Source organism: Puntigrus tetrazona, chromosome 5 (genome assembly GCF_018831695.1).
Source record: "Puntigrus tetrazona isolate hp1 chromosome 5, ASM1883169v1, whole genome shotgun sequence".
Classification (NCBI taxonomy): Eukaryota; Metazoa; Chordata; class Actinopteri; order Cypriniformes; family Cyprinidae; genus Puntigrus; species Puntigrus tetrazona.
This window is the reverse complement of record NC_056703.1, coordinates 12248789-12274294: the sequence shown is the minus strand read 5'-3', so window position 1 is coordinate 12274294 and position 25506 is coordinate 12248789. Positions and strand designations below refer to the sequence as shown.

At 36.9% G+C, this 25506-nt stretch overlaps 2 protein-coding genes and 1 pseudogene across 2 annotated transcripts; 1 reads left to right on the top strand and 2 right to left on the bottom strand.

The window, feature by feature from the left end:
• Positions 1–656: 656 nt before the first annotated feature.
• On the top strand, positions 657–2078 carry LOC122344659 (GTPase IMAP family member 5-like). The gene is given in 3 exon segments (XM_043238180.1): positions 657–876; positions 1484–1690; positions 1693–2078. Coding segments are annotated over 3 exon segments (813 nt in total).
• A 952-nt stretch (positions 2079–3030) lies between these two features.
• LOC122345271 (bone morphogenetic protein 10-like) lies at positions 3031–9025 on the bottom strand. The gene is given in 3 exon segments (XM_043239262.1): positions 3031–6543; positions 6545–7290; positions 8255–9025. Coding segments are annotated over 3 exon segments (1482 nt in total). The 5' UTR covers positions 8655–9025; the 3' UTR covers positions 3031–6207.
• A 4119-nt stretch (positions 9026–13144) lies between these two features.
• On the bottom strand, positions 13145–25391 carry LOC122345278 (annotated as a pseudogene).
• Positions 25392–25506: the final 115 nt, after the last annotated feature.

The following is a 25506-nucleotide window of genomic DNA, read 5'->3' as shown; positions in this document are numbered from 1 at the left end:
AAATTGCGACTTTGACTCTTCATTTTATACCACATGCTACTGACAAATTGATTTGCAGAGAAGAATAGAAGATGCTCTACCATCTTTAAAGCTCAAGTTTGTCTATGTGTTCTGTTCCAATTTAGGAAGAGAGACATGGCAGAAACACATCACGGTAAGTTTCTATAAATTGCTTAATAATAATAATAATAATAATAATAATAAATGGTCACACTTTATTTTGATAGTCCACTTTATTAATTAGTTATTAATTAAGTAATTGTGTAACTACATGTCAACTAACTCTCGGAGTACACTGTGAGGGTAGTTTTATGGTTAGTAGAATATGTTTACATATACTTGCAAAGTTTCTGATAGTCAGTATGTTGTATGTTTTGGACCCATCAGAAGTTATTAAGCATACAGTCTACCAGTACTCTAATAAGTGCTGGTTGACATGCAGTTGCTTACTGTTAGTAGAACGTCTAAAGTGGACAACTGAAATAAAGTGCTACCTAATAATTTATTAAGTGTATGTGTCTCTTTCCTTTCTTACATTTTTCCTTATAGAAGATTTTAAGCTTGTTGGTCCTGAAAAACCCAGAAAAGCCGATCCATCAGTAGGGTCTGAATTAACGGTGCCCTGTCACTTGTCTCCTGAAGTCAGTGCTGTTGATATGGAGATCAGATGGTTTAAAGAGACAGACTGTGTTTGTCTCTATAAGAACAGAGAGGTGATTGAGGGGAGAGGTTATGAGGGCAGAGTGAATTTATCCAGTAAAGAAAAGGGAAAAGTTTCCTTACTACTGAGAGAGTTCAGAGGATCAGATGTGGGAGATTACCTGTGCCAGGTCACCAGAGGAGACAGAACAGAGGAGATAACAGTAAGAGTAAGCGGTGAGTATTTCAGAAATCCGCTCATTAGGAGGAAATATGAAAACAAACTGATGTACTAAATGTACAATGAAATGTACATTTGATGATGTACTAAATGTACTAAAAATACAATGAAATGAAATTAAGAACAGAGACTCACATGCTACTTATGGTTTTTATTTGCAGAGCTGTTTGCAGAGAGCCCAAAAGAATTGCCAGGTGCATACATAATTTCATGAATTTGGATAATAATAATCTGATTATAATAATAATCTGGTATGATTGTTTTTGTGATTGATGTCACATTAGAATTTTAAATATGTCACTCAATCCTAAAATAGTTAAGTTCAGTTAAACATTTAGTATAACAATAATCATATGCATTGTGATTGCATAGGGCTACAATCATCAGTTTATGTATGCTTTAAATTATAATTTTTTTGTAATAATGCATTTTAAGCACACCATAGTAATACTTTAGTTTACAATGAACTAGTGCATGTATGGTTGATTTTTTGTCCATTAAGCATAGCATTCCTACAAAACTAAAACTTTCAATCATAGATATATATATATATATATATATATATATATATATATATATATATATATATATATATATATATATATAACATAATCCTGGGCAGAAAGGAGAGAAGCCAGACTGGAGCATCTACAGAAATCCAGCAAAGTGAGAGTAGACAGGGAGAGGTGGCTGGGAGGAAGGTGACTGTGGTGGAAACTCCTGACTGGTTCTCCTCTGGACTCTCTCTGGAGGAGCTGAGACGGAATGTCGAACTCTGTCTCCGTCTGTGTGCTCCAGGACCCCATGCTTTCCTGGAGAGGAAAGAAAGATGCTGGAGAAAATGGAAGAGATACTGGTGGAAAGGTGCTGGAAGAACACTGTGATCATTTTAACTGTTACTGATGAAGAACAACAGAAGAACATTGAAGAATTTGTCCAGTCAGGGAATCTGGACATCCACAGGCTTGTAGAGAAATGTGAGAACAGGTTTCAGTGCCTCAACATTAACCAGAGAGAAGATGATTTTCAGGTCTCACAGTTACTGGAGAAAATTGACAGGATGATGGCTGACAACAGAGAGAGCTTCTACAGCAGTGATTTTTACCAGCATGAATCTCAGATCCAAGAATTGGAGAGAGAGCTCAGAAAGGAGATAGAAAAGAGTGGTACGCTTGAAAGTGATCCAATTATTAGGTAACAAAAACATAGAAATAGCACTAAATACAAGACAATAGTTGATGAAACTGGTGAATGGATAATAGTATGTCCTGAATGTATAAACAAAATTATATCTGTAAAGTGCTGTATTTCCAAGTGAAGCAGTAATTCGACCAAGAAGCAAAAAGGTTGTTATATACCAGAATGGAGCCAGACTAGAATAAACGTTTGCCACAGTGGAAGCATTTCAAATGTGGAAGATTACTCTATTCCTAAAACACCACAGGCACCCACAAGGTGGAGACAAATCTTTGTTATTTGTATTTTGTGACTTCGAGTTGAATTGTAAATGATCTAGCGGTAGTTAATGCCATACTGTCACTGCTGTATAGAATTTTTTTTTTGTTATCTTACATTTTTGCATTTTTATTAATGAAATATCAAAGAGCTGTGATAAGATTTTCATACTTATACAAATGAGTATAACTGGGCTTAACACATGGAGTAAAACTGGCTGTTGACAATTTGCTTTTACTTTTGATGGTAACCATCAGCATTATGAAAAGTTAAAATAATAACATATCTTAGTCTGAAAGTAAAATCAATTTAAAGTATTCAAATTTCAAATGTACATTTTGTTAAAAGAGTTAAGAATTAATCAAAAATATACATTTATAAAGAGTTTTTTGCTTTTTTACATTTTGAAAATAAAAGAAGTGCCTTGGATCCATTTTTTCTATAATATCTTTTTTTATTTATTTGTTTTTACCAACAATAGTTTGCTGTTATCATAAGTGCATGCTAATAACTTCCTCTGTCCATACAATGAATAATGAATGAATACCCAGAATTACATGACAATATCCAGATGCAGATGCTTCAGTGATTTGTAAATAGCTCATTAATGCTTGTGTGTAATTGGTCAGGAGGTCCTGAACTGTCATCATTCAAGCTCAATAAACATACTGGAGGGCGTACATTGTTTCCCGTTATTGGTTTAACTTTTCTGTCATGGCTTTTGTGGCAAAACAAACGAGACACTTCAAGCACCAATTTTTAACTTGGACATTAACAGAATTTCTGAGGACAGAAGAGTTTTGTCAATGACAAATTTGCTGATAAATACTAAAATATAAAAGAAAAATATCACAGGAAGTTTCTTCAAAATATCATTTTATTTACAACTTCTGTGCGTTTGTACATGGCAAAATACATTTGGCAATTACCACATTCACATCTTAAATATTTAAAGATTGACGCTGAACACTTCCTAAGCCCAAACCAAACCGAAGCAAAAAAGAAGCAAATAGATCTGCACAGTCTCAATCCGCAGAGCAAATGAGCCTGTGTGGTCGTTAGTTTCCAGTCAGCTTCCCATGGATGTAGATCTGTCTGACACTTGTAAACTATGGGCCTTTGAGCTGCTGGTCTTCAATGGGAAGTTAAATTTATGAATCGCTCCCACACCCAATGTCTAAACAGCAAGCTCTGGACTGATCGTGGCTAAATATATCTTGTTAAGGAGTTATGGAGAATCTGGGTGCAAGGAACAAGAGGATCAACAAACTATTTAAAGATATATACAAATCCTAACAAGACGTCAGTGCTTGAAAAGCGATGATTAAAGCGCATACAACATCACTGAGTATTTGAACACATACTACATGAGAAAATGATAAATTATTACAGTTAATAATTTGATTTTAAATTAACTCATATACTTGTATACCCATATTCTTTGCACAACATCATACAGTATCATGTACTCGTATAGTGTATGTAGTCATATGTACAGTATTACTATACAATGTCACCTAAATAATAATAAAAACAAATAAGTTAATCAATAAATAAGCTTTATAATTATTCAAAGCAGCAGAACACAATTTGTACTTCAACAATAACAAAGCCAGTAATGCAAAGTATGCATCAGGCATGGGAATAATTCTGGAAGATATTATCAGGTTGCAAAGTCTTGTGAAAGATATCTGTGGGTGGCATGACCTTGCGAGACAGTTTCCATTCATCCTCATGCCCTGACAGCGATAAGGGTCCAAAAGGAGAAGAAGACTGACAGAAGACTACAGGAGGAGAGCGATGGGGAGTAAATGATGTGTCTTCGCTTTAAGGTAGTTTGGGGTCAAAAAGTAGATATGATATACAACCGCCAACTGGCTTCTCATTCCCAGGAATCAGTTGTCTCCAGTCCTCCGTGCAGCTTGGAATTGTCTTTAGTCGTCACAGACATGTTTTTCAGTCCTGACACCTTCTTATCACAGCCATGCTTTCGGGGTGGGAGCACAGCTCGCACGGCATGTGGAGCAGGAGGGTGTGAGAGCCCACAGTATCCCGCTTGCTGATGCCGTCTGGAACAGGGCGGATGGACTAAGATGTACAACATGCATCCTTTGTCAACTGTCCCAACTCAGCAGTGACAAGGTGAAATGCAGACAGCATTTCAGTAGAAAGAAGTGTTACTGAAGAAAGGATAAAGGCAGCATTAAGTGACTCAAGAAAATGTTGCATATCGAAACGGCTTAACTGGTTTGAGACATTTCAGAAGTTCATATTGTCCTTTTCCAGGTCTTTAATGATCATCGTTTTGTTGCTTAGGTTGTGTACAGAAATAATAGGTCTCATTCATTGATTATTTTGTATTTAAACCCACAGGAGTACTTTTCACAAAACACTTTTGCATAACACATACATTGCACATGAATTTCTTGTTTTCCTTCATCTAATTTTCATACTTATTTTTGAGCCTGGACCCCAAAACCAGTCACCCGGGTATAGTAGCAATCGCCAAAAATACAGTTTCTTATGCCAAAATTCATTAGTATAAAGATCATGTTCCATAAAAATATTTTTCTACTGTAAATTTTTTCTAACGTGAATGTCAAAACCAAATTTTGAATATTAATATGCATTGCTAAGAACTTTTTTTGGAAAAAGTTAAATGCACATTTTTCAATATTATGAGTTTTTGCACACTCAGATTCCAGATTTTTTAATAGTCGTATCTCTGCCAAATATGGTCCTATATCCTATCCTAACCTTCAGATGAAGTGTAAATCTCAATTTTGAAAAACTGACCTTATGACTGGTTTTGTGGTCCAGGGTCACCTTTGCATAAAACATGGTTAAACCATTAACTGCTTTCCGCACAACCTTTCCATTTCAGCCTTTCTTCACACTCGTATGGCTTTTTGCTTCCTCAAAACCAGTTCAAATACACCTTTTACACAGACCTAGATTACAAACCTATGATTAGAAACCTGTACATAAGTACAGTTGTGCTTTTTTTCATTAAAAAAAAAAATAAAACACAAGCTATAATGTACTTTTCTTACTTTTTACTCAGTATGACGTAACATATTCATAAAGTCAGATTTTTTTAAAAAAATTCATAAAGTCAGATGAATTTGAGTGGTTAATGAATGAGACCCATTGTGGACTTAGGATATCCAGAGTAGGTGTTCTCATACACATTTCGAAAGACAAGACTGGTCCATTCTGGTCTGTTTTATCCCTCGTTTACAAGACTTTTCTGATAAGTGTTTCACTTCAACTTGGACAGTTCATATCAAACACATTCTGTTAGGCAGGAAGCTGTATATTGACTTGGTGGTGTCGTGACAGATACGATACTGAGCTTTGTGGAAACTGGAAACAGGCAGTATCACAGGACTCTTGTTTCTGGTAATGTCACTGGACTGAGCCAGTGGTGCTTGAGTTCGCTGCCATCTTTACAAAACACCCACTTAGCAAGAACTCTGCTGACGCAAATGATATGGCCAAGTATGTAACTAGTTGGAGTTGATATAATCTCTCACTTAAACTTCAGTCTTTACTGATAAGAACAGCTCATTTATCCCGGCTGATCTTGAGGCGTGTCAGTGGTTCAATTATTGTCTTATGTTCCACCCAATCCTTGTTCAGCAGGGATGAAATGGACACCGTTCCCACTAAATGTTGCATTGTGGCCCCTCGTCACATGGCTCCAACTGACTTCATGACTCCTGCTAACGCTGTTAAGGTTGGGAGTAAGAGCTTATCCACTGCCATTTGGAAGAAACTTGGAATGTTAGTCATAGACAATGACTGTCTTTTAATCTCTTTCCAATCCAAACTGGATTGGATTCAGCCCACTTCTCCATGTCCATTAAATACTATCTGCATCCACACTTCACTACCACCATACCTTCATATTTATACTGATACGTCACCACACCTGCATCATCTAGGTAGAGCAGGGAGATGGGGTCTAGCTCAGTGGGAACACAACAAGCCCTGGACACTCTTTGTGGACTTTTCAGACTGACCAAAGTTTGCACAATGGCATGTTTTGTAGGTGTAACGTGTTTGGTCAAAGGGTACATGCAAGTCCCCGTACACTCAAAGGCTTCATATCCAGAGGGTGCTAGGATCCAACTGTCCCAGCCGATGTCTTTGAAGTCCACATAGAGGGATGTTTTTTTACATTGGTTGCCTTTGGCATTCGACGACGATTCTAGACGCTGTGTCATAGATAAGGTTGGAACGCATCTGTAGGAGAGCCTCCTCGCTCTGCTCCTCTTCCTCATTCCCATCTTTCTGTCCCATTACTTCCAGGTCGTCCCAGAGACCGGTCAGTTCTAGGTCAAGGTTGTCTTGAACACCAGGCCCAGTTGTCTCATGCTGGATCAGTTCGTTGAGCTCCCGTTTGTCTCCGCGGTGATCTCCGCTCTGGTCATCAGAGAAGACGATCATTAAGGGTTTGTGTTTGTCCTCTGGGCTGGTGTCAATGTCCATGTCCCCTCCTTTGGCATTACCTTCCTCCTTACCTTCGGTTGACATCAAACTCTGAGAGTTCAAACTGGCTATGTGGACCTCCAGCCTGTGGGTGGTACCATAATCTGATTTCCGCCAAAGATGCACCGCAGTGGTCATGTCAAAAGACTCCCACCCATTATCTGTACCGTAAACCTGTCGCGACGCCAACTCCACTAGCTCTGTTTCTCCCTCTTGCTTGGTTTGATTTCCTGCATCAATATTGTCACCTCTTATCTGCTGAGTGCTGTTTATTTCAAGCTGTTTGACCTCATATATTGTCACTTTTCTGTCAACACCAGCGTATTTGTTGCGGTCAGTCTGGACCAAAGTGTACAGTCGGAGCTCAGCTGCAGTGACTCTCTCGTGATGTGGAATAGACACGTTGAAGATAAGTGGGTGTCGTCTCACCCCGCCAGGTCCCACACTATATGGGGAGGAGTCTGAAAAAAAAATTGGAATTTTAAATTCTCTTGTTATCATTAATCTACCATAAATATCAAAGATATGTCTAAAAACATAAGAATTATATATATATATATATATATATATATATATATATATATATATATATATATATATATATATATATATATACTAGTCAACATTTGTAGTGGATCAAAACCTTTCATCAAAATTTTCCCTAAAATCTTCTTGTCTTATGCCAATTTTGATGAACGTTTTTGATCCACTTCAAATGTTGACTACTGTATGTGTGTGTGTGTGTGTGTGTGTGTGTGTGTGTGTGTGTGCAAGACGCTTCCATATTTAAAACAAAACTTATTGGGTAAAAATAAGCTTAAATTGTATCTTTTGCATGCATTTCTAAACCATATGATGCTTTTTAACTTTCACAACAAAACAAAAATGCATTTAAACATCTATTTTAATTGTTCCCATAGTTCTGCAAAGATATTAAGTTTGCATCAAAATGCTGTTATGTACAACGGAACACAGCTAAAAAAAAAGACATCTGTTATTAACTGTTATTTGAGATCACATTTTTGAGACTCACTTATCGCTTACATATTATTGCTCTTTTATTGGTTTTAATTGCTTTTATTGTTATTTGTCACTTTGGATAAAAAACGTCTGCTAAATGACTAAATGTAAATGTAATATAAAAGTATTATATTATCTTGATTAATTGTGCATAGCTTTGCAAGCACAGGTATTATATTTTAATCAAAAACAAATAGCCTAGGGCACAACCATAAAATGCATTTTTTTCTATTATTCTTACTTGATTATTCACATTATTGTTTCTTTGAACTACATCCACAGTAGAAAATATTTTTTTATTGCCATTAGCAGATTTTGTAAAAAAAAAAAAAATACAACAACAAAAGTTCTCAGAATACAAACACAGTTGAAAAGACCTCACTGTTAAAGTAAATATGCAGTTACCTTCATTTTTAAAACTGCGTACGATGTTTGCAGAAGGCATTGCTGTTCGGTCATTGGCGAAGCGGTTATAGAGCTCCAGCATGTACTCAGGGGGCTCTACTCGAGTGGCCCCTGCCTGCACAGGGGGGCCAGGACGAGTCAGGTTAAAAGTGCGCAAAAACTGTCCTTTCAGGGTCTCCAGCAAACTCTGCATGTCTACCTCACTGTCCTGCTCCAGAAGTGAGGGATCCAGAACCCCTCCATGTCCGTCATCCAGCCCTGAAGCAGTGCGGAGCCTCTCCGGGGAGCCGATAGGGCTGCTCTGTGCACAGAAGGGCCCCCACAAGAGCAGGAAAAAGGCCAATAAAATAGATGTGCTGGATGAACATGTAATCCAAAAGTAATTCCTGCTGACACCCATGATGTGAAGCAAATGAGGTGCGTATCAGCTATAGGTGCAGAGGTTCACCGGAGCAAAATCTAGATCTATAGTTCCAGTGACAAATGCGTTTAATTTGAAGTACTCAACCTTTTCTTCTGGATAGAATGTCAGTGGTCACTCCAGTGCAGAATGTAGGAAAGTAAAGTCCTATGATGTTTTGGTTCTTTTATGTAGCCGCAGACTGCATTAAAGTGCCTCTATTCCTGACCTCTGAGCATTTATTCTTCTTCTCACCTTTTGATGTCTGAAAAGTTTGGGCTTGAGGGTGGTTTCACTACGTGAAAGAGATGTCCCTCTGTGGCATCTCTTTTCAAATGTTTTTTCCTCTCTCTCTCTCACTCTTGCTCTCCCTACTTTCTCTCTCTGTCCCTTATCTACAAACTAGGAAGCTCTGCGTTTTTAACGTTCGTGGTGTCCCTGCATGTGTGTGTGTGTGCACCGTTATCTGCTTTCTTTTCCTTAATGAGGATTTTGTAAACATCGCTCTGATACGTGCAGAAGCCCCTTCCTTTGTTTGGGTGGGTGAGCCAGGGCAGATTTTGGGCCTAGTGTTTATTTGTTTTTCCTATGATTTCCTATGAGTGTTGGGACTTAAGTTCATTGACCATTTCTTTTTGACAAACGTTTGAAGAGTGCCTCCGTATCTTTGAAAAAGAGAGAGGATAAATATCTGCGGTGACGGAAACTGAAATGAAATGAGGTGTGAGAGGTTGCAGGATAGACTGAAAGCAGCCATTTTTTGCCATTACAAAACTGTTATCTGTGAATCTCAGAGAAGTTTCTAAGCATCAAATGCAATGAAATGGGTACTTGAAAGTTAACGTTCCCTCATGGGAAACAAATAAGAAGTTGCTCGAACTGGGGACAGATGACTGTGACTTTTTTCCTAACACAAACAAAACCTGCTGAATTCCGTGCATGAGTATTTTGTTTGTATTTCCACTGACTTCTGGAGCATCTTATCATCTGTAGGGTGTGCAGCAGGGTGCCTGTTGAAGAGCTTCTGTGCTTATGACCAAAAACAAACTGCTCCTTTGGAAGTGGAGGGAAACCCTTATCACCCGTTTTGAGGGTCTGACACAGCTCTGCGGCCAATGGAAAACATCTCCAGAGGCTCAAGATATGAAGTACCCAATAGACGGACTTCATACACTTGTACATCCCTGCTTTGCAAAGTTGCGTTGAAGTAATTACTTAAGAGGAATGCTTTCAGTCAAGAAGAGTTTCTGCTTCCAATACTCACCCAAGATCAGTTTCAACTATCTGATCTGATCCAAATCTGTCTAAACTGGCAGAGGATCTGAAGCGGTGGTTCTCAAACAGCTTGACTACAAGGCTATTCAATAGCAATGGTATATATATATAAATGGTATATAAAAATTCATTTTAAAGTTGTTTTAATTTACATGACTTTTGCAGGTCTAGAAATCACACTTTTGAAATTAGGTTTAAGAAGCACTGACCAATAAATATAATAGCCAAATGGTTGAAAACATGCTCAATTCAGGTTTTTTTGGTTAAAAATGATCCAAAATCAATATTTGAGCAAGTACATAACCAGCCAGTGTTCAATACAATCACCTTATTATTTAGCCTGATTCACATCAGTTAGATTTTAATAATGTTCTTTCATGTGAGTGGTATGAGTAGGTTTTGCAGGAAGTCTGAGGCCCATAAAAACATAAAAAAGCAACTATCCTGCAGGAAGCGGATCATTTTATGGTATTTCCTCAGAACAGCTAATTACATGTCAAAAAATCATTTTGATGCCGGATTATAATCAAGGCAGGATTATATGAAACACATGTGAATGAAATGAAATTATATTCCAGTTTTAAATGGGGTTCAGATTACAGATCAGCCTGGGATTACACAAGATTTGTATTTTAAAGACAACCGGTTCAAGGAGCATAGTTTGCTTTTTGGGTTTAAAGAATTTCTTAATCCGAAATTTGAATAGTATGCCGATTTGAAATTAGACTGTACTAGAATTTAACTCTACACGCTAATGCACACACAGGGGAGACTGTAGATTTGTAACACTTCTTGTTTCAGCATCTCTAACTCGTACAATTTTTGAGCTGGATTGCTGAAACCTTAATACAAAACACCCACATTTGTTCACTACACAATTTCAAACCTCTGTAAGAATATTACAGCCCTTATAAGTTGATGTAAAATACATGGAGTGTGTTTGTTACATTCTACCCCACTAATGGGTAGCTTGTAACACGTTCTGGGGTGAGTCAGACATAACAAGCAAAAACAGCAGCCACCTCATAAAGTTTGCTTCAAAAGGTTTTTTTTTTTTAAATATTCTAAAATAAAAATACAAAACATTGCCACACTTTCTGTGAATGATCACAAAAAGCTCCATAAAGACAACAAGAAAGTTTTCGGTTCTATAAAAGGAATGCTAAATTGTATTACAACTTCCCCACAGCCAATGTTTAGTTAGATATATTAACATAACGGTTTGAAATTAGCAGTTAAAAAGCGCGTCACAGTTTGCCCGAGAATCGACAATTTATTATAATGTAAGTTATGTGATTTATAGTTTAAGTATAGTTCAAGCTTAAGCAAGAAACACTTTGGGTAAAAAAAGAAATTTGGATTCATACACCAAAATCTTTTTTTTTTTTTCTTTATAATTCAGCATATGTCTTGATGATCATTTATATAAGATCGGGAAGTGGGTAAGTAATGAAATTATCACAGGATTCCTATCTTATTATGGATCATATATTCCAAGACGTAGGCTAGAATCTGTGATCACTAAATACAGTTTTCACACGGATGCAGTGACTGAAGCCAGCGTTATATTAATCCGTCCTGGAGCCGCCTACGACCCCAAGGCAAGGAACTGCAATTACAGGTTTTCAAACATAGATGGCAACAAAGAGGCATTACTTATGGACTGCAGCTTTTGAAAAAAATTGAATTATTGAATTCAAATTATTGAATTAATATTGTTTACTCATCCACATATTGCCCCAAACTCCCTGAAATGTGCACATTAGGGGACTTTTCAGTATAAACCTAAAATGGTGGTTGCAAATCACTGCATGATTGAATCATTAAGTCATTCGTTCAACCAATTCGGATTGATTCAGCAACGAAACCGCCATCTTGTGCTAAACAGTCGCACAACCGCAAAACCGTAGAACATGTCACTTAATATAAAATGATTGTTTATTGAACTACTCTTCAAGTCAATATCCCATTTGCAATATGCTATTTAAAAAAAAACGTCACCTTCTACTGTAGTTCTCAATGCAATTCTTAATTTCATGTATTTAGAGCAGTGTGCTGTTGCGACGAGAAGCTCACGTTATTGCTGATAAACATTTGTCTACAGATGGCACGAAAATCACAGCAATTTTGAAAATCTACATAACACTACATTAAGAGCAGCATTCTTCAAATTGTATTTTGTGCTCCACGTGTATTATTTAAGTGAAGGTTGTTATTACTATAGATTATTGTAATAATAGATGGGCATGTAGTTGAAATGTTGACCCAGTGACCAGTGGTGTCACATGCCGTGCTCACGCTCACTCTCTTCCTCAAGATAATCTCTCCTACGTAAGAGAAACAGTGTTGTTTATCTTAGAAACTGTGGTGCTGCCATAAGCTCCATTCACCAGAGAAACATCTGGAAACGTCCACTGAAGAACATCACAGAACAAACTGCAATCCGCTAAATGAATGACTCACCTGACCATATATTCACTTTATCAGCTTTGTGTTGATTTTAAGGAGCACAGTGTCTGTATATCCAGCCTCATCGGAAATAGGAAATTCCTCCCCTATCATTTAATCAGCATTATGACAGCTGACAGACACAATGCTATCTGGCCTTCTTTTTTCTTACGTAATTCCCAGTGTTTTTACCCCTTCCCGTGGTCTCTTGTGTGAATTCTGATCTGAAAGCATTCTTCCCATTTCTCTCTCACACTCTGTCACATTTTATCTCTTCTGACACGCTATCTCATTCTGACTGCAACCAGACAACAGAAGTGAAGGTGCAGGAAAGGAAAGCCAGATAAAAACGGTTTATTTACTGACAGTAATCCACATTTTGTGCTTTTTGCCCTTTTCATCAAATTGTTCACAAACTCTAATGGAGACTAACACAGTCCGGTGAGAACATAAACAATAACTATGTTAAACCTTTGCCACAACAGATTTTGTTTTAATTTATAATTAATAATTAACGGAGGAAAAGACTTCTCCTTGTCGATAAAAAGGCTCTTTAAAAACAAATCTGACCATTTTAGTTTTTGTTGGGGAGTTATTTCTTTGAGATTCATTATAAAATACGATAACGTTTCAATAAAAAGGTCATTAAATACTCTCAACTGTTTAGTAAAATACTGCATTGCTTCAAAATTCACATCTTGTCTTACGTCTAAGTAAATCAAATCTGTCATTTCTTTACATAAGGTGTCATATACTGTATCAAGTCCTGGGAGATGGACATTATCAATAGTCTTACTCTGAAGGCATTCTGCTGAACAGTTCATGGTGTAAAACCAGATGGAGTTGTCCAGCTTGTGGTGTACTCCTGAGGGGCTACACAGGACTTCATTTGAAATATGTTCGCGTGATGGCGTGACTATGACGGTCCAGCAGTCGGTCTGTTGAGGAACTCTTGAATCTCTCGGTTCAGCTGCTCATTGCGCACAAGTGCTTCATCCCTGCTGCGCTCTGCATTGCGTAGTAGGATCTCTAATGCAGCTTTGCAGCGTTTCTCTGCCTCTAGTGCTGCCTGCAGCTCCGTCACTGTAGCGCTCAGCTCTTTGTTCTTCTGCTGGAGACTAAACGCACAAACACATGCGGTCAGGAAGACTGAGCAAAACTAAAGGCATTTATAACGTTACAAATGATTTGTCGTAATATGTTATTTTCAACAAGAAAATTCAGCATCACAGAAATTAATTACACCTTAAAATATATTACAATAGCAAACAATTTTCAATTTTAACCATATTTCTCAAAATTACTGTTTTACTGCATTTTTCATTTAAAAAGTGCAGCCTTGGTGAGCATACATTTCAATTTATTGAAAAAGGCTAGAGAGTTTCTAGAGTTCTCTAATTGTTGGTTACCTAAAAATCTACTCTTATGGTTTTTTTTTTTTTTTTTTTAAAGACCTTTCATTCAGTGTTCAACACCGTTTAAGTGAATGAAAACATCCTGAAACGTTTTAAATCTGAAAGTGCACCATGTATCAAGTTATTTAAAGACAGAGTCGACTCTGCATCGTTAAAACAAGTTTTTTCAAAACAAATCCCAAGCTGTTTATTGGTGACGTCAACATGAAACATTAGCATATTGTCCATCCACTTGAAATGAAAAGGCAAATTCATTCTTTGCCACTATAGGTGCTGCTTTTGGAGCAGTAAAATACTGCACTCATAAATGCAGCTTTTATTAAACGAAACTAAATTGTCCAATCACCACAGATTAGTATCATGCAAAGGAAGGGTTTGAAGAAAAGATTTACTGAACTAATCTTTTGGGAGTCGCTGAGAAAAAAAAAAAACTAAAAATAAAGGCATATTATTGCAATGAAAGCATTTCGTGACCATGCATGTATGTCAACCTGTTGTTGGGGACTCCCAAAATCAAAATATGAACCTTTACAACCCACAATTGGGGCACTTTAATGGGCCTTAATGAAGAGCTCACCACTAAGACACATTCTGGTCCCTAAATGTGGCCTGAATCCCTCCTTCAGTGTAAATACGAGCCTATTTTATTGTCTGACATGCAAATTCTATGTCTGAAAGATGTTTGTTCAAACCCTTTTAGCAAACTCCACTATGGCAAATAATGAACACGTGTACACTTGTATTTGTCCGTACCTGTTGATGATGTTTGTTGAGTCTGTGTTTTCTAGTGGTGCTGCATTGCTTTTCTTTAGAGCAGGTTCTGTTGAAGGTTCCGCTGGCTTCTCTTGGCTCACAGCTGGTGCAGTCACATCGTTCCTTACCCGAGGTTTGGGAACGGGGATTGTGCTCTGTGCCTGTGTTTTTACAGCATCTATCTGTTTGTCCACGACATCACTACCTGTCTTATTCAAGTCTGTGTCCTTCTGTCCTTCAACATTTTCCTTTTCACTTTTCTGCCCTCCAGAAAATAGTGTCACTTTCTGCAGGTCGAGTAATTTAAAGATGTCCTCTGAGAATGTTTTTTCTTCATTCTCGTTAAAGCTCTCCTGGAACCTGCTCCAGCGTTCCCAAGAAGGCTCACGGCCTTTTCCGCTGGCAGACAGCCTAAGCTGGGTAGAGTTTGTGTTCTTTTCTGGGGCTGTCGGGCCATGTGTCGGTTATGGATGAAAATGGCGAGGAAGGAGAAAGAGGCGTGCCTTCTGATCCTGTGTCAGATGAACACAGGTCCTTCCTCTCTCTCCCTCAGGTGTGTCCATTTCCTCTTCCTCTGGAGACTCAGAAAGGAGGACACTTCACACTTGGGGAGAAGAGTGATGTGATCAGTTAAGAAATAAAGATGTGAAAGTAAAGTAGTGACAGCTTCAAAAACCTTGACAAACGGCAGGTGCGTTCATCAGATATGACTATTCTTAATTTGAAGCCTACAAATAAAACCCTTTTTGAAAATAAATTAGAAGTAATATGCTATATAAATGCTTAAATTCTAAGTAGAAAATGTAAAATGCTAAATATTTTAAAACCTAATTCAGTGTCATTGCCAAAAATAAGGCCAAATTTAGATTTACATTTTTGGTAGACTACCACTTAGAACTTTGGTATGAGAGCATTTTGTAAGACTTAATAATGCTTTTATTCAGCATTTTAAATATACTTCTGAAAAAGGTAGTTTCTCCAAAAATACGACTTCTTGAACTCAACATATGAAATCAACATATTAAAATGATTTCCAAAGCACCATGTGACAAAAATCTGTTTGGCAATTAAGGAAATCAATTAATTTTAAATAACCAATTATTTAACACAAGTTATACTATTAAAATATAAGTTAATATTATTTTACAATATCACAGCTTTACTGCATTTCCTTAAGCACATAAATGCAGCCTTGGTGATGAAAATGATATTTATAAGTTCTCCATGAATTGGCTTCTGAAACAGCTGTAATTTTATGTGATCAATACCTCTGCAGACTCCCAGCCCACAAAACTGCGAGGATTACTGCTCTTCTTGCTTTTGCTTTTCTTGCTCGGTAGAGGAGATGGCTGCGCGTCTTTAGAGGGTGGGAAAAGCAGCTCATGGTGTCTGATCATCACAGTCATTACCTTCTGTATCATGGGTGTTCCTGTATGTATGAGGTGAGAACAAAGATGAACACTGCAAGGTGTTAACCATGAACACCATACTTGAAACCTCATTCTTACTCATTGCAGTTCAGGTTAAATATCCCAGAAACAACCAATGATTTGTTTTTCTGTTTGAAGTTCTGTTTGCTGCTAAAACGGGAGGTTGTGAGTATGACAGGTCAAATTATTTTTAACCTATAGTTTAGACATATTATACAACTTTATGACTACTAAAAAATGGAATAACATACTAGCATTCCATGATATGCTTCTTGCTATTGCAGGTGGTTTTAGAGGAAGAGTTTTGGAGGAAGAAAATATGGCATTAATATTTTGGGTTCATTTTTCCAGAAAAAAAGGCTGTAAATTTTTACATTTTCTGCTAAAAAGGTTTTATTTTACAGTAATAATATATATCACACTATAGTTGTTTTGCTTTAAATAATCTCTTTATGATATAAATATTTTTGATACCATAGGAATGTCATAATTCTTGTCAACATTGTCAACAATAAATACTAGCTTAAATAGAAAATCAGTAAGCAGTCGGCAATTAAATAAGAAAAATAAATCAATTAGAAGCAGTAGGACAATCAACTACAGTTGAAAAAGAAATATGAAATGCTGCATAAATCGTATAATCAAATATAATTATTATACATAAATCGTATAATCAAGTAATCAAATGTATAAAAACATGTATTTTTCACTGTGTTTTCTTAATAAAGACACAAAAGTGATTTATAGTCGAGCAGTGAGAGATTTTCTCTTTTTTTTTCGTTTATATATTTTACTGCTGTTGCTTTAAGAGCTGCCCGGATCCAACTTGTGTTTTCTTTCTCAGCTATTTGCTTTCAATTGAGAGCTGCTGTGTTTACAGGGATGCTTGCAAAGACAGGCATTTTGACACAAAAACTGTGTATTTTTATTTAAGGCCTATAAATCTAAAGGCAAAAATACCACATTTTTTGCACATGTCCCTCTGACAGCGCTCATGGCATTTCGCTGCTGACTGCATTTCAGCATCTTAAAACGACTTCTTTTTAAACCTCAATGTTAAAAAAAAAACATGCAAACGTCAGGTTTTCGTGACCACGCAGAACAACAACATCATGTGATAGAGACAACAGTCTGTACCGGTTGACAAATTTCTGCTGCTTAATCGTGTAAATCATACCGCTCCCACCCCTAACAACGGACTTAAAGACACACCAACCTTTTGATTCCATGGGATATTTCAAAAACAATATAAATTACATAGAGCACAATGTTTTATTCTCCTTAGGATGATTACTGACCCTTCATCATACTGATGGCGTCCTCCACTTGTGGCTTGAACAGGTTCACTCCCATCACCGTGGCCAGATTCTCAACGCTCATTTTATTCACCTTTGAGTTTTGTTGGACCTCAAAAAGGAACCTGAAATAACAAATATAGATATACAAACTTATATACAATCCTATCAGTGTCTGATCCATTGTCACTCTTGTAGGGACTCGTACCTGCAGATGTAACTCAGGAGGTTGTAGTTCACTTTCGGCAGATGGCTGATTTGTACCTCCAGCTTTTCTTTGCCCTGGGATTGATCGTGTTGCAGTTAGTTATAGGATCAGTGCTCATCTGATATACTGTTTTTGCGAATGTGCTTCTCACCGCTGCAGTGGCGGCATCCAGCGTCAGAGTGCTGTCAAGGAAGGCCTGATACTGCGTCCAAGGCACAACAGGTTCAGGAAGCTCTCTGAGGTACAGCTTAAGTAAGGACCCCACCGTGTGGACATCGGTGTCACTGCAGGCATAAGACATGAACAAAACAAGTTTAAATGCGGCATGGGGTCATTAACGTCTACTACAGTCTTTACAGTCAAAAACGATGAAGATGAAATGCAAAACCATTGCTTGTCAAATGGATAATGTGCGTGTGTTCAATGGCAAGATCTCTGTTAGTCAGGACAGGATGTGGCTCAGCCGCAGATCATCAGCGTGTGCCAGGTTGCTCTGAAATAGTTGATTTTATATCTCTCTTTCTCTATCTCTCACGCTTTTTTGCACGTTCTCTCTCTCTCTCTCTTTCACATACAGTTCTCTCTCAGATCTAGTTCATACATTCTGGGTCAAACTCTTATTCTACTTCCTCAAAATAGCAGTGAAGACTGTAGTGTCACCATAAATGGTCATGTAGAGTGTGGTTATCCACATAAAAGCCCCATTTGCATGCAAACTTTAAAGCACACTGAAGTCTGCAAACCAGTGGTCACAAGTCCAAAAAATCTTGGATTATGGTTTTATATATATATATATATATATATATATATATATATATATATATATATATATATATATATATATATATATATATAATAATATAACATTTTGGAAATAAAAAAATAGTTTTCATTTATAATAATATTTCACAATATTTTTACTATATTTTGCACTGTACTGAAATATCATGGTACTCTTTGAAGTACCTTATATGTGCCGTGGTACATAAATGTATTATCTATTCAGTTCCATGGTACACTAATGTATTATGTATACAGTTGCATGCCATTACTGGACTTAACAATAAACAATATGCTTTTATTGAGATCAGTTCTCTACAGCAATAGTGACAGATTTAGACATGTGAAACTTTACCTGGGAATGACGGCCTCTCTCCGGCATCAAAGGCCTCTCTGAACTGTTTGACCTGGTTGTCCTGTCCTGGCAGGCGAAAGATGCCCTCCTCACTCAGACCGTGCTCTCTGATGAATTCAGCACACTTCTCCACCAGGATGGGCACCAGACGTGGTCCAAATTTCTTCTCATACACCATCATATCCGAAAGGCTCTTTCCAAATACTTTGAGGAAAGAGACATTGCATTTAATTAAATTCATACCATTAATAATAACCCTTCAGACATTAAGGTAATAGGGTTTCACTCAAATTGCCAACTGTCTACACTAGCATGCCAAGAAAGGTCTGACACAACAACAAAGTAGCATATTGATTTTCCACAGGTGTTTCAGAAACCTGTTTTAGTCATTTTAAACTATGCATTACATTGTGCTGTGTTTTAGGTTAAAGAAATTACCAAGTTTCCGTTTTTTCTTACTGTATGCGAGCGAATGGTCCTAAGAACCCCCTGAACCTACAAACCAAACTTTATAATATACATTTATAATAAGATGTTGAAGATGTAATACCTCCATTGGACCGTGATCCGATGGCTTTGCGAATGGAGCGCACCCACTCTTCCATCTCGCTCTGACTGGTTGCCATGAGAACATAGGCTTCCCGCTCCCGGTCTGTACTGCTACCTGCTGCATCATGGACACAACAACTGTATGACTGTATGCCCCCCAACATACAAAGTAGTAGCCGATGATATTTTTTTACACTGTAAACAACCTGCATAGCAGTCCTGTATCACACTGCATTACAAGTGTCAATGTTGCCAGATTGGAAATATCCAAGTATCGCACCAGAAGCTCAAAATGATCGTATTTGAAAGAAAAATATCGCACACAAGATAAACATACAGAATATAACTGTTTATCCAGACCAACAACTTTTTACCACCACCTGAAAATTAACACAATAGATTAAAAATTGGCGTATCTAAGTGGTCCAAACTCCACCTCAGTTATCAGAATTAGATGCCGCCACGGACAGTAAAAGCAGGAGCACTATGTAACTTAAAGATTAGTAAATTGGAGCCTATATAATGAGTGAGTACATCACGAATTCACCTTCCAAACTCACTTTTTGTGCTATCCCAAATCACTACAGTACACGTATATTAAGTGCATGTATTCGAACAAGTGTAGCCTTATCGGGTCATCGCCGCTGTGGAATAATACAAACCCTGAGTGAATCGCCATAAACATAAACTTTAAGGAAGTAGCTCCGGTTAGAATGTTCTTCCGCGGGATGCGTGCTACTCTGTTTATTAACCGATAGATCGTTTCATAACCCATAATACAGGTACTTTGAAGGTGCACTATGTAAAATTGACATCTAGGGGTTGAAATGGGTACTGCAAAAAGGCTATAGCATTATATTTCAGAGAAACAGCTATGCAAACATAACGTGTTTCCTAAATATACATTAGAAGAGTCAAAAACGTACATACAGCACATTTAATAAAAATACTCACCTGGGATAATCTCAAACAGAAATTTATCATCCGCATTAGATGGCAGCTCGTTAACTTGGCATGAGAATAAAGGGATGGTTCCCTGAGATAAGAATGAGACAAGAGAGTATAGTCACAGTCTAAATGATGCTAAATAATTTAGTAAATAGTAAAGTTAAAATTACTTATTTAGTAAATAAAATGTAATAAATAAATAATAAATATCAGAAGTAAAAAGGCAAATAAAAATGTATTTCACTTTCATTATTTTACCAGTGTGGAAACATTTACATGATATACAGATTCAAACGTCAGATTCAAAAATCTGAGACAACACTGAAAATTAAGATGTACAGTAATCCTGGAAATAAACAAAAGGAAAAGAAAAAAAAAGAAATATTATGATTATTACACGATTATCGCATGACCACAAACTAAAAACAAATACTAAATAAAAAAGAAGAAGAAGAAGAAAAAAATTGTAAACTCTTAGTTTAATTGTAATTATTTAACTCTCAGGACTGGACATTGAAAAACAGATAATTAAAAAACAGGAAAGAAGACAAAACAAAAAAGTTGATGCCTTAAAAAAAATGTTTAAATGTTGATGTTTGTATTACCCGTGCTTGCTTCTCTCCTACCTGGACAGCATTTTCTCTGTCATCTTTGTGGTATGTTAAGACGTTGCCTCTCAGCACAAAGAAGCGCAGCTGCCAGTTCTTTACGATGGATCTCTGCTTCTTCAGCCAGCCTGTTTTCAGAGGTTTCTCCATGGATCTCTTAAAACCGGTGTGAGTGGATCCAGGGCTCCCTTCCCCTGGCATAACACTCTTGGAGCGAGCTGAGGTGAAAACCGATAAAAAATAAAAGGCAAAGAATAAGACACAAACATGCAGATGAGTCCGAAACGTAAAGTCATCTGTCACTGAACTAATTCTAGTTTTATATCATCAGACCATCATGCACATGTGTGGTGATGACAGTGGCTAACTGTCTGAACCTGACAGCTTCCTGCTTGATAGACATTTGTCCTTATGCTGACGAAAGTGCTGGCCAGTTCTGCCAGAAACAATACCACTCACAAAAGCAAAAAAATAGCTTTCGATGTTACAATGGATTGTTTGCTATAGGTCAAAAGGGTATTATTGGATCTTCACTCTTTGCCAAGAGTTTGAGAACTGAAACATCAAAGAGGAACATTTTATTGTTCAGAGATTGCCCTTTTATACCTTGAGAGATCTAATGAAGCTCCCAGTTATGTTTCATTCAAGACCTTGTTTTAGATGACTATGCATAGAAACAAAAAGTACATCATTTAGCCGCACATACAATAAGCGCACAAAGCTTTAAGATTTATGTGGATAGACCTTGAACAATTCAAAATATAATTTAAACCTGGAAATCAACAACAAAATGTGACATTCTGGATAACATGATCATTAGGTTTCATACATAAATAAATATTAGTACACATGAATTATCCTTAATAGTTACTAAATGAAGTTGCAGTTAGTCTATAAAACTTTTTATGGAAAAATACAATATATATAGGTTTACATTCCATAAGTAAGTCATTTTAAATACATTAAATATTTTTGTGGATATTTAGCTTAGACCAACCTAAGGTGGTTTGTTGGTCATATATATATATATATATATATATATATATATATATATATATATATATATATATATATATATATATATATATATATATATATATATATAAATAATATTAAAATGTTTGCCTTTGCAAGTGTCTTTGTAAATTTGAGAACAGCATTAAAAAAATAAAATTTTCTTCACTTTTCTCTCAGAAAGTCTCAATTTATCTCATAAATTTGTGCTCCATTTGAGCCCACTGGTGTCTGGGAGAGAGAACTAAGATACTAAAAAGATCTCATTTGCGATTTAGCTTTCTGGCGGGATAGCCCATAGCAAAGGGAGGGTGGGGTAGACCCCTGTGATTGAGAGATAAGAAAAACTGAGATGTTGAGTGGCAGAAAATAAGAAAATGACATAAGCACTCCAGTCAGCATTCATTACAGTGAAAGGTTACGTGGTGAAGCCACAAAACACTTGACTTCGTGGCATTTCTTTGATAAGAAAGCATCTACAATAAATAAATCTCTAGACAGCAACAAATCAGCCATTATCTAATTGGCAAGAGATGGTGTCACAGCGATTTGAGCAGTTGGCGCTTTTGTAGTCAAATTCGCTATAACGCATTATCAGAGGAAAGGGCAGAAGAGAGAAACTAAGATAAACAGGAAGTTACAAGCTCATCAGCCACAGGAAGTAGCGTTTTTGAAAGATCCCCACCTAATGTCAGCCTCTTTGGTCTATTTTGAGAAAAACTTCCCTGATGGAGAGCACGGACTACTGTTCTCTCTCCTGGACCACAGGCCCACACACATTGCCCGGCTTCAGGCCTCACCCATTTCTATGACACACGCTGGGATCAGGGGAAGGGAAGAGAGTCGCTTCAAACTCCCCGTGAATTACCAAGGAGATCACAGCAGAGATGCAAGAAGCTGTTTGCGTCAGGCCGAGCTGTTCTGCGTCAGGCTAAACTCTGGGACATGACGATCATTCACGTTCGGCACAACTGCTGAGGCTAAAATATCCAGCATTTAATGTTTAATGCTACGTGACAACGTCTAAAGGTGACGCTGAATAAAAACACAGGTTTCTTAATTATGTTTCATCAGTGCATGCCAAAGGAAAAACGTGTCTTTAATTAAAGCAATTACAGCACTGAAACTGAAGCTTTTCTTTTCATTATCAGCCTATTTTTTTTTCCACAATTCTAACAATTCCTGCTGGAAACACTTTTGAACACCTTTCACTCAGAACAGATAGGTGTGTGCATAATATTAAACGTTTAGCTGATAGGAAAGGTTAATAATGCTATGGCTGGTAACTGACAGTGACGTATATAACATTTCTAAATAGGTGTTAAATATCTAAATCGCCTTAAACAATAAATTTACAATAAACAATAATTTCTTTTCTTTAAAAAAAACATACTTGAATCAATCATTTTAAATGCTTCAAGTGAATCACATTACAAAATTCTGAGATTGATTTTTGAGACTACCAATAATATATTTGTAATAACAAATTATTCTAGAATTATTAATATTTTTAATTCAAAGTGAATATTAGATGATTAGATTAGATTAGTATTAGATGAAAATGTAACTTAAAATAAATAAGCATGGAAATAAGCATGCACTATTAAATAAGCATTAATAACTGATATACATCAACAAAAAAATCAGAAAAAAAATCTCTAATACCAATATTTTCTGCACCTGTAGTTATGAACATTGTTTTTTCAACTTTAAAAATATGAGGCTGTACTGCAAGATACTTTTAATAAAATAGAATGTGTAGAAATAAATAGAAATAAAATTAAGTGAGCATTAAATTATGGCAAAAGTAATCAAGGTGTAAAAACGGGGAATTAGCATTCATAATTATATATCCAACACAATTTATTGGTACGAGGAGAAAAAAAACATTCAACTGATATGGTATGAATACTGTGCATTCTTAATTATAACCACTGTTTTGGCTGAAAAATTAGGCTGTACAATACTTCAAATAAATAGCGTCAGAAAAATATTGACTAACAATACACTTCATATAATTAGAGCAATCGAAAACTGAGAACACTTGCTCTCTTAACCTAGGATACTGCTGAGAAAACCTTCACCAAAGACCTTGTTATAGGTCGCACAGCAGATAACTATCTAGCATTTAACAGTACGCTGACATTTTGAGCAGAGAACGATGTTTCTCAGCGTCTTCCTGCCTGCAGCATGTGAAGATTACACACAGAGGAAATCACTAATGCTTTGCATCTCCAACAGACAGTGCAGAGCGAGAACAGAAACGCCACGAGTCACCACATGCCACCACAAACCTGCCTCTCTTTATACCCGATTGCTTCGAAAATCAGCTGGAAGTCATACTTTAAGTCATATTTTTTACATAACAGCCTCGAGATTAATGAGAACATTTAGTCAAATTATAAAGGAAGAAGTACAAATAATGTTACAATGACTATAAAACAGCAAAAGGTGTGTCAGGGATTTAACAGAATTACAAGGAAAGAGCATAGCAGAGCGCTCAAGTGAATTATATAGCCTTGGGCTGAATCCTCCACCATCACTTTGCCATCACTTTTGTCTGTCATATTGAGGGGTGAGACCAAGAGGTGGAGGTTTATATATATATATATATATATATATATATATATATATATATATATATATATATATATATATATATATAAAATCAAATGAAACTCTTAATGAGCCCTTTCTACTTGCAAAAGTACCATCATGAGTGTAAAAATTTGCATTATAAAAAATTGCAATCAGTACACAAAGTCAGAGCAAACTATGGAAAAGAAGTTGGTGAAAGTTGGTTCTCACCCCTCGATATATAGATTCTGTAAAATACCTCCTCTAAGTTAGACTAAACACATATGTACCACCACTGCTCAGGCAGTTAGATTTCCCATAACATAAAAGTCAAACATTACATGCATCACCTTTAGCGACAGGAGGCCTGCTGTGTCAAAGAATCCCACATAAGTCTACCCAGCTTGCCAAGTGAAATTCCTAAAACACGGAAAAGACTTTGACCTTTGACCACACGCAGTGACACTCACCTATCTTAGCTGTTTCAGCTCTGAAAGTGCTGAAGTCCCAGTTGCGAGGTAGTCTCAGAGACATTTCTTCAAAATCGGACCAAAAGGTTACACACACACACACACACACACACACACACTCACACACCACACATTCTCTCTCTCGCTCACACGCACACACAAAAACAATCACAAAACACACAGTCAACTCTAAGTGTACATTCTTTCCAGTCAGCCCCTCTTCTTCTCTTTACTTCCTCCTTCCTCTGCTGATCTGATTCTTCTTCTTTTTTTTTACACTTCCAAACACGTTCGATCTTGCCCTTCGGCTCGCCTGCAGTGTTTGTGTGAGCAAACCAAAAGTTACTATGAAGTTTCTACATCCAGCATGTTTGTCATAGGCAGCAGAGCAGCACCGTGACTCCTCGTACCCGCAATCTTCATGAGCTGAGGAAGTGAGTGGCAAAGTCAAGACACAGAAAAAAATAACAGAGGTGATGAATTTCTACACAGGCAAAAATGCAGTCTACAATGGTGCAGGATGCACATTAACCAATAGGGACAACTCCTTCTCAGAAATGGTCATTTTCTTGAAGACACGCGCCATGGTTTCTTCGTATTTGTGAATGTAAAACTAACCATGGTGTGTTTTTCCATCTAAATGGGCACAAAACTGTTTCCGTCATCATAAAAAACCTGCATATGACATAAAAGGAAGTTCAAACAGCAGGAGGAAGAGATCAAATTT